At 53.2% G+C, this 10431-nt stretch overlaps 1 protein-coding gene across 1 annotated transcript; it reads left to right on the forward strand.

The window, feature by feature from the left end:
* Positions 1-991: 991 nt before the first annotated feature.
* On the forward strand, positions 992-7714 carry LOC149915844 (protocadherin beta-15-like). Its single transcript, XM_090151096.1, has 3 exons — positions 992-1198; positions 4239-7076; positions 7625-7714. Exons 1-3 carry the CDS (start codon positions 992-994, stop codon positions 7712-7714), a joined length of 3135 nt encoding a protein of 1044 aa, XP_090007222.1.
* The last annotated feature ends 2717 nt before the right edge of the window (positions 7715-10431 follow it).

The raw sequence follows: 10431 nt of genomic DNA on the forward strand, positions 1-10431 counted from the left end.
CTACAGTTGCTGCAGTCCTTGAAGTTGTTGGTTGCAACCCTCAGAACAGGCCCTGCAGTTTCTCCAGTCCCTGTGCCAGTCCTTCTGCCTGAACCATGGAACTAACTCTGTCAGTATCAGTTGCTCCAATAGGGAAAACATGACAGTGACTGCAAATGTCTTGCAACTTATTGTCATAACCCATAAAGAGAAATTACTGTCTGACCCCTGACTTGTCACCTGGCAACTCCAGTGCTGGGATAATGGAGCCAGTAGCCTGGACATAGTGAGCAGCAAAGCCAGTCAGCTGGCATTCAGGCTGTTTAAGGAATTGTTGGTAGAGATCTCATGAGAAGCTGCCTTGAGTGAGTAAGGAGTGGAAGAAAGCCAGATACTCTTCAAGGATGTCTTTCTGTGGGCACAAGAGATCTCTGTCCCTCAAAATAAAAAGGAGGGCAGGGGAGGCAGAGAGCAGACACGTCTATGCAATTATCAGCTGGTCAAACTGAGGGAAAAGAAGAGACTGTAGCAACTGTGAAAACAAGGGTGTGTCACCTGGGGAGAGTAGAGGGATGCTGTCTGGACTTACATAGAAAGATTAGGGAAGTCAAGACACAGATGGAACTGAACATAGAAAGGGATGTTAACAACCACATGAATGGATTCTATAGGTGCATTGGCCAGAAGAGGCAGGCCCAAGAGAGCATACCACCTTTGGTAAAGGAGAAAGGAGAACTGGCTGCAACAGATGAGGTGATCTGAGACAGCCAGCATGGCTTCACCAAGGGAAGGTCGTGCCTGACCAATGTGGTGGCTTTTTATGATGGAGTGACATTGGTGGACAAAGGGAAGGTAACCAATGTCATCTACCTGGACCTGTGCAAGGCTTTTGACATGGTCCACATCCTTATCTCTAAATTGGAGAGGTATGGATTTGTGTGGTGAACAATATGATGGATAATTAATGGTAAAGCTGTAGACAGAGGGTTGTATTGAACAGCACTATGTCCAGATGGAAGCCAGCGATGAGAGTTCTGCCTTGAGACCAGTGCTCTTCAGCGTCGACATCAATGGCATTGATGATGGGCCCAAGAGCACCCTCAGTAAGTTTGCCGACAAGACCAAGCTGAGCGTGCAGTTGACAGATCAGAAGGAAGTGACGCCATCCAGAGGGACCTCAACAATCTTGAAAGGTAGGTTTAAGATTGCAAAGTGCAAGGTTTGACACTTGCACTGGAGTAACTCCCAGATACGTAAACGGACTGGGAGAAGTACACTTGGTATGGATTGCCCAGGACTGGAAACGTCCCTACAGTTTCCAACGGAAAGCTTTAAACTGCACTGGAACAGAAAGAAGCTTGTGAACACCTGCACTACACTGATGGCATTATTGCATGGGGAAAAAGAGCAGAGGAAGGTTTTGAGAAACGTAGGAAAAGAATCAAAATTCGTCTGTAAGCCACTTTTTCCCTGCATAGGAGATCCATTTTTTGAGGAATGAAAAGGCAAGATGGACATCATCTGATTGCAAAGGAGGAGATCAACAAAACAAAAGCTGTGTTTCCACCAACTGGCAAAAAAGAAATGTAAGCTTTCTGAAAAGTTTCATTTTCTCAAGAGTGCATATTCTGCATTTTAGTCTGATTGCAAGTCCTCTCTATCAACTGAACCAGAAGAAGAATGACTTCAGATCAGGGTCTCAGCAATGAGAAACCTCTGAACAAATGAAAATGGGAGGTAGTTCATGGGCCAGGACAAGAACATAGTAAAAACTACGTTACACTGCAGGTACGGAAAGAAGCCCAACCTGAAACATCTGGCAGAAATCTCCATGGGATGCTCTTGGTCATCCTCTTTGTTTTTGTATGCCCTTTGACTCTGGGATACTGAGAATCAGAGGCTGCTGCAATCTACCTGAAAAAGACATATTTGCAGCACATGGAGAAGTTCAAGTTCATATGAAGAGAACAACAGAGGTAAAGAAGAGTAACAGTAGGTAACAAAGAAGGAAAACTGGCTCACCCTTTGTAATGACTGGTGATGACTCAAAGGAGCGCAATCTCTGTCTAAAGAAATGCTACTCCCCTGTCTGCAAACCTTTAAATGAAGGTGAGGAGGTGGCGAGGAGAGGCACCACTCCTTCCAGTTCCTCTGGTACATTGCTTGCCCCTGAGATCCCAGGATTAGCGATGCCTTCTCACCTGGTGCTCAGCCATTGGTTCAAGCTGTGACCATGTAATTCCACTGCAAGCTGTAGTCCCAGTTATGTCTGCTTGGGCTATGACAGTTTTTACTGGACATTTCTGTGTTGCTGATATCAGTGGTAACATGAGAGATGGTAAGTATCCCAAATGGATGGATGGATGGACAGGGCATGGAAGGAAGGGAAAGAGAAACTGACTTAATCTCTGATACTATTTTTATATTATCATGCATCCAGACAAAACTGATTTAAGAGGAAAGCGCAACAGTGACTGCATCTGAGTGAAGTTGGGGACCTGCCTTTGCAATAACAAGAAGAAGCTCCCACACCTGGTAAAGCTGGAGAGGTACTCCATCCTGCATTTCATGTAGTGTCAGTGAGAATGCACCAGGAGGACTACAAAACATCAAGAGAATTCATATCCCTTGGGAGATGATGAAGGGGTTGGGAGCTCAAGTAGCATTCTCCTCCCTCAGAGCTGTTTGAAAGGAAGCAGGGAGAGCTCATTGAAAAGGTAATGCAGCTTGAAGCCCGTCTGAAGTTCCTCTATCCCAGTGCGTGCATCATGGGAAATAAGCAGGAGCTGAAAATCCCAGCTGAGAAAATTATAAAGCTACTAACTATTTGTTATTATGGAAATGTGCTGGGAAGAATCACACAACTGGAACGCTGCAATCAAGCTGTTTACAAGAGTTAGGCAGGGAAGAATGAGCGAGACAACTTCCTAGTTGTCTACTGGGAAGACTTGGGAAACTACAGACCCATGAGTGTCACGTCTGTGCCGGGGAAGATCAGGGATCAGATTCTCCTGGAAGCCATGTTAAGACACATGCAAGAAAAGGAGGTGATCCAACAGAGCCAACATTGTTTCGCTAAGGACCATGGATCACGGCTGACCCATCTGGTGTACTTCAGTGATGAAGTAACAGCATCCTTGGGCAAATGAAGAGTAGGTGATGTCATCCACATGGACTTGTGCAAGGCCTTTGACATGTCCCCACACACTATATGTGTAAGTTGGAGACACATGTATTTTAATGGTGGACTATTCAGTGGATAAGGAATTGGTTGGATGGTCACAGCCATAGGATTGGGGTCAAGAGCTCCATGTCTGGGTGTAGGCCAATGACAAGTGCTGCCCCACAGGCATCTATCTTGGGACCAGTAATCTACAAAATCTTTATTAATGGATCTAGACAGTGGGATGAAATGTACCCACAGCAAGTTTGTTGGAAACATTTACTGGAGTTGTACAGTTGACATAATAGGAGGAAGAGATGCCGTCCAAAGGACCTGGACATGCTTGAGAAGTGAGCCTATGTGAACAGATAGAGTTTCAGTACATCCAAATGCAAGGTGTTCCAAGTTGTTTGGAGAGAGATGATTGTCTGCTTCAGCTTTGCTCTAATTAGGAACAACCTGGAATACTGTGTGCAGGTCTGTGTTCAGGCTGGAGCACCTGTGATTTGAAGAAAGGCTGAGGCAGACTGGCTTGTTCAGCCTAGAGAAGGATCTGTGGAGACCTCATTGAGGCCTTCCAGTACTTAAAGGAAGGTTGTAAAAAGAGGGAGATTGATTTCTTCCCTGCCCTTCTGTAGCATCGTGTCTGGTATTCCAAAACCTCTGCACTTCCCAACCGTGAAAGTAGTATGCAGCTCTTTGCTTGACTTGTATGAAGCTGGGGACAATTTTCAGTCAGGTGTGGGATTCTGTTGCGTGGCAACACACTTTGGCATAGGTGCAAGGGAGGTTACATTTGTCGTTTGAGGGAAGGAAGATGCCACTCACCAGGGGAAGAATTAGAGCCCTGGGTCCATTGGGTGAGGTGTGATACACAATGTGAAGACAACATGATCAGGATTTTGTCCCAGAAGAGAATTATTGTTCTAGTGTGAAAGCAAGCTGGAGTGATGGTGAATCAATACCTTAAAGCACCTAACCCCGTAAGCTGTCTGGAAGGCTCCAGGTAATTACAATTTGCTGATTATACAGAAGACAAAGTGAGGAAAACATGGATGTACATGAATGGAAATCCCGTTTTCCCAATTTGAGACAGCACAGAGCAAAAGAGTTCACGGTGAAAAGCCGGGAAGTGATACCCAAAGCAGCACTGCGTGAGCGAGTATTTACATTGCCCTTTGGGATCGTGTGTGCAGGAGGAAAGGAGATGGGAACCGGGAACTCCATCCGCATCGGCAGCGCCGGTGAGAAGGCGGAGAAGGAGCAATTCGCCGTTGCGCCGCTGGGTGGGGATGTTGGCCACGGAGCGGCAGCTCCCTCTGGCCGCAGCGCGCTTTCAGGCGCAGGCGCCCAGCAGAGCCGCGCGAGCCGCTCGGGAAGGGCGGCGGGGCACGGAGGCGGGCGCTCGGGGGCTTCGGGGCCGAGCCGCTGGGAAAGTCCGGCGGCTTTCGGTCGGCGAGCGGCAGCTCTCGCCGTGCGTCGGGGCCGGCGAGAAAGGCCGCGAGGCATGGAGGCCGCCGGGAAGGGCCGGCCGTGGCGGAGCGGGACGGCGAGCGGGAGACGGAGCGGCGGCGGCGAGAGGCGAGTGCTGTTGTGGCTCGTGTGCGTTTGCGTGTGGGAGAGCGGGGCCGAACCGCTGCGCTATTCCGTGGCGGAGGAAATGGCGAGGGACTCGTCGGTGGGCAACGTCGCCCGGGACCTGGGGCTTTCTCCGAGCCAGCTGGCGGCTCGCAAGGCGCGCGTGGTGTCCGAGGGGAGCGAGCAGCATTTCCGCCTCGATCCGCACAGCGGCGTCCTGACGGTCACGGAGACGCTGGACCGAGAGCGGATCTGTCCGCACAGCGAGAGCTGCGCGCTCTTCTTTAAGCTGTTCTTTGAGAACCCGGTGCAGCTGATCCGCGGGGAGGTGGAGGTTCGGGACGTGAACGACAACTCCCCCGTGTTCCCGCACAAGGAGGTGGATTTGGAGATACTCGAAACGGCAGCTCTCGGCTCTCGATTCCCTTTAGAAGCAGCAAGGGATAAGGACGTGGGTATTAATGGATTACAGAATTACAGCCTCTCGCCAAACTCGCATTTCTCTCTCGCTCTCGAAAAAGGAAAAGGGGATGCTAAATATGTCAAACTCGTGTTAGATAGGCAGTTGGACCGCGAGGAGCAGCAGGAGCTGCATTTGGTGCTCACGGCTGTGGACGGGGGCTCGCCGCCCAGGTCGGGCACGGCTGAGGTCCGGGTGGTGGTGCTGGATGCCAACGACAACGTGCCGGTGTTCTCGCGGGAGGTGTACGAGGTGCGCGTGGCCGAGAACAGCCCCCCGGGGCAGCTGGTGGTGCGGGTGTCGGCCGCGGATCCCGACGAAGGCTCCAACGGCAAAGTGCGGTACGCCTTCTCACAGACAACGGAGGGTTCCCGACACCTATTTGATTTGGACGCTGAGACTGGAGAGATACGGGTGTCCGGAAACTTGGACTTTGAGGAAGCGGAATACCACGAGATTGAGGTCAAAGCAACTGACGGCGGTGGTCTGTCTGCGCACTGCAGAGTGCACGTGGAGGTGCTGGACGTGAACGACAACGCGCCGGAGATCGAGCTGAGCTCCGTGAGCGCGTCCATCCCCGAGGACGCCCCGCCGCGCACCGTGGTGGCCCTGCTGAGCGTGCGGGACCGCGACTCCGGCGACAACGGGCGGACGGAGTGCGCCATCGAGGGCGACGTGCCGTTCAGCCTGACGGCCGCGTTCGCCGACCACTACGAGCTGCGCACCAGCGCGGCCCTGGACAGGGAGACGACGGCCGAGTACAACGTGAGCATCGTGGCGGCGGACCGGGGCCGGGCGCGGCTGAGCGCTCGCGAAAGCGTGCGGGTGCGGATCGGCGACGTGAACGACAACGCGCCGCGCTTCACGCAGGCGGCGTACAGCATGTGGGTGAGCGAGAACGAGGCGGGCGCGGTGCGGATCGGCAGCGTGAAGGCGACGGACGCGGACGCGGGCGCGAACGGGCGCGTGAGGTACGCGCTGGTGCGGGAGGAGGGCGAGGAGCGGCCCGCCGTGTCGGTGGACGCCGAGAGCGGGGACGTGTCCGTGGTGCGGCCGCTGGACTACGAGGAGGTGCGCGCCGTGGAGGTGACGGTGCGCGCCGCCGACGGGGGCTCGCCGCCGCGGAGCGCCACGGCGCTGCTGCGGGTGCTGGTGCGGGACGAGAACGACAACGCGCCCGTGGTGCTGCACCCGCCGGCCGACGGCGGCGCGGCGCTGCTGGGCGAGCTGGTGCCGCGGCGGGCGCGGGCGGGCTACCTGGTGGCCAAGGTGGTGGCGGTGGACGCGGACGCGGGGCAGAACGCGTGGCTGTCGTACGAGCTGGCCAAGGCGACGGAGCCGGGGCTGTTCCGCGTGGGGCTGCACAGCGGCGAGGTGCGCACGGCGCGGGCCGTGGGCGAGCGCGACGCGGCCCGGCACAGGCTGGTGGTGCTGGTGCGGGACCGCGGGCGGCCGCCGCGCTCCGCCAGCGCCACCCTCGCCGTCGCCCTGGCCGACGGCTTCTCCGAGGGCCGCCTGCGGGCGAGCGAAGAGGCGCCGGCCGCCGAGCCCGACGGCCGCCTCACCCTGTACCTCAGCGTCTGCTTGGCCTGCGTGTCCGCGCTCTTCGTGGCCGGCGCGGCGGCCGCCGTGGCCGCCAAGGTGCGGCGGGCCCGGCGGGGCGAGCCGGGGACCTTGCCCGCCTTCCCGCGCTCCGCCGCCGACAGCGGCGCCGGCTCCCTGCCCCGCAGCTACGTCTACGACGTCCGCCTCGCCGCCGGCACCGTCGACAGCGAGTTCCGCTTCCTCGGGCCGCTCTTCCCCTGCTTCCCCGCCGGGCTGCCGCAGGGCGCGGCCGAGCAGCGGAGCTCGCTGTGCTCGGCCGGCCTCGGGCAAGAAGGCGACTGGGCCGTGCAGGTGAGGGAGCGGAGCCCCGCGCGGGGGACGAGGGGGAGCGCGGGGGCAGCGCGCTGTCTGTGGGGGAGGAGGGAGGCGGGGAGGGGGACGGAGGCTGGGAGTGACGGTTCGGCCCCGAGTGCGGCTGTGGGACGGCAGGGAGCTGCGGAGAGGCCGCGGCGCTGATGGCGTCGTGTTTCTCCTGCACAACGTTAGCGACAGCAGAACCGACATCCCCTCAGAGTCTGTTTCCCATTATCCTCTTGTTACCGTTGGCTTTAATGCACGTTGTTTGTTATTTGTTCATGGGGGAACCGTCAGTGTCTGTTCCCCTCTTCCTGATCCAAAAAGAGATTTCCAATTACACTTTTCTGAGGTGTTTATGCAGGGCTTTTTTTGATCTCCAGGGTCTATTATAGGGTTGTCCTGTTCGGGTCAGAGAGCTGTTTCCCCGGCCTCCTCTTTCTTTGCCTATGGGCAGGGAAGAGTGGTGTCCCATTCACATTGGTTCAGATGAGGCTTCCCAGCTTCTCACTGACAATGTCAGCCGTCCACTGTGTTCTTTGCAGGGCCGAGCTCCCCTGTCTGAAGGCACGGCTCCCGGGGCAGCAGAGGAGAATGGCAGTTTGGATCAAAGCCCCTGGCTCAGCCATCAGTAAGGGAGCAGAAGGAGAAGCATCTCGGTCCTCATGGGCAGGTCTCTTCCAAGCAAAATGAAGGAGACACCAACGTTGTACCAAAAATAACCAGGGAAGCAGAGATCTGCTGTGTGAGAACTCAAGGACAATATTCGCTGATGCAGTAGTCTATTAATTTAGTCCTTTTGAAATTTTGTTACATTTTGGAGGTGGATGCATGCTGGGAACACTGAGATGTGATATTTAGTTGTGTTAGTACTGTTGCTCCTGGGCATTAAGTGACAAATGGGAAGAAAAGAGTATGATATTGAAGCTATCGTTTTCATTCATCTGCTTTTATGCATTCTTTTTTGTTATCACGTGGACTCTGTAATAAGGGGATGCCATGCCAGGCTGTGTTGCTGTTAATCCAAGCTGAATGTTGCCAGCGAAGGTATTCTTTAATATCTCTGAGAAGCTGGCTGCCATAGAGATGGCTGACATTCACATAATGCACATTCAACCAGGAGTTCCCTCGTTCTGTACGCTGTTCTCCTTGAGCCCTTCAATTGTTTTTAGTTTGATTTGGTTCTTTTCCCAACACAATGTCTAAATGAATTGTTCTGGAGCACTTCAGGATTATGGAATATTAGATAATAGAACATTCAAATTATTTGCTATTTCCCTTTGCTGATGTATTTCCAAGAGTTGAATGCTTGTTGACAGAAACCAATAAAATCTACTCATAAATCTGACAGAATCAGAGTTTCACTGCTACATGCAAAGTTATTCTTCCCATGTGGGGGAACATTAAGGATCACAGTTGCTATTACACTGTTCCACACCTGAATCTGAAGGACAGCGTGTTGGTGTGAAATGAGGGCAGTCATTGTGAGCAGTGTGTGGGGAAGCTCTCCTCAGCCGGGATGTGTTCCCTGCCATAGCGGTGCCAGCAATCAGGTTAGATTAAAGGAAAGGTACAGGTCAGCCTTCCTGTCTTGAAGTCCTAGGGGCGAATCTGGAGCATTGGTAGGAGCATAAGGCATCAGATACTGGGTGGTACTGTAACTGCTGTGGGGCATGAATGAGGAGCTGTATTCCCAACATTATGTGCTGATGATGGCTTACAGCTGTTTTTTATAAGATGTTTCTCTGTTGCTGATATCTCAGGTTTGGGGGTCAGCAACTGCTTGTGAGCTGGCTGGACACTGGTCAGCAGGTGGTGGCATACAAGTAGTATTTGCCTGTATTCCTATGGTGGCGGGGAAGGACATTGAGAGGAGCAGGAAAACCATCCTTACAAACACATGGCTGAGAGGCTGGTGAAACGCAAAAATTTTGGGTTCTTTGGTCATGGGGCAGTCTAGTCAGCACCTGGTATGAAGGCTGCAGATGGGTATCACCTATCCCAGAGGGGGAATCGGATTGTTGCCCAGGAGTTGACAGGACTTGTAGAGAGGGCTTTAAACCAGATTTGAAGGAGGTATAGGGATAAAACCAGGCCCACTAGGAATGAGCCTGGAGGAGTGCTAATGGGATTAGGGGTGAGGTGTGGGGCTCAGCTGAAGTGCATCTACACCAATGCACGCAGCATGGGCAAAAAACAAGAAGAGTTGGAAGCCATTTTGTGACACGCTAACTATGACCCAGTTGCCATTACGGAAACATGGTGGGACCACTCCCATGACTGGAGTGCTGCAATGGCAGGCTTCAAACTCTTCAGGAAGGATAGGCAAGGAAGGAGACTATCTATATTAGAGAGTGCTTTGATGTTATTGAGCTTGAGACTGGGAATGATAACGTTGAAACCCTATGGGTAAAGATCAGGGGATGGGCTTATAGAGCAGAACTTCCTGGTGGGTGTCTGCTACAGGCTGCTGAACCAGGATGAAGAGACAGATGAGGAGTTCTACAAGCAGCTGGCAGAAGCTGCGCAATCGTCAGCCCTTGTCTTTATGGGGGACTTCAACATCCCTGACATTTGCTGGGAATACAACACAGAGCAGAAGAAGCAGTGTAGGTGGTTTCTGGAGTGTATGGAGGATAACTTTCTGACGCAGCTGGTGAGAGAGCCAACAAGAGGAGCTGCCCACTTGACCTGCTGTTCGCAAACAAAGAAGGTCTGGTGGGAGATATGGAGGTCGGGGGCTGTCTTGGAAAGAGTGACCATGAAATGGTAGAGTTCTTGATTCTTGGTGGAGCCGGGAGGGAGAACAGCAAAACTTCTACCTTGGACTTCCAGGGAGCGCACTTTGAATTATTTAGAAGGCTGATAGGGCGAATCCTCTGGGTTTTGGTCTTGGAGAGTAAAGGGGTCGCTCTTCAAGAAGGAAGTCTTCAAGGTGCAGGGGCTGGCTGTCCCCCTGAGCCGCAAAATGAACCTGCGGGGAAGAAGACCATCATGGATGAACAGGGAGCTATTCTTGAGGCTCTGGGAGAAAAAGAGAATCTACCTCCTGTGGAAGAAGGGTGGGTGACTCAGAAAGAGTACAGAGTTGTTGTCAAGATGTGTAGAGAGAAAATCAGGAAGGCAGAAGTCCAGCTTGAACTCAACGTGGCCGCTGGGGTTAAAAGGAACAAGAAACCCTTTTACAAATACATCAATGGTAAGAGGAGGACTCAAGATAATCTTCATTCTTTACTGGATGAGGCTGGGAATGTGACCACTGAGGATAAGGAAAAGACAGACATTCTGAATGCCTTCTTTACATCTGTCTTTAAAGGTCACACCTGTATCCTCAGGGTACTCCACTCTCTGA

The sequence above is a fragment of the Phasianus colchicus genome, chromosome 15, assembly GCF_987193195.1.
Source record: "Phasianus colchicus chromosome 15, bPhaCol1.hap1.1, whole genome shotgun sequence".
Taxonomy (NCBI): Eukaryota; Metazoa; Chordata; class Aves; order Galliformes; family Phasianidae; genus Phasianus; species Phasianus colchicus.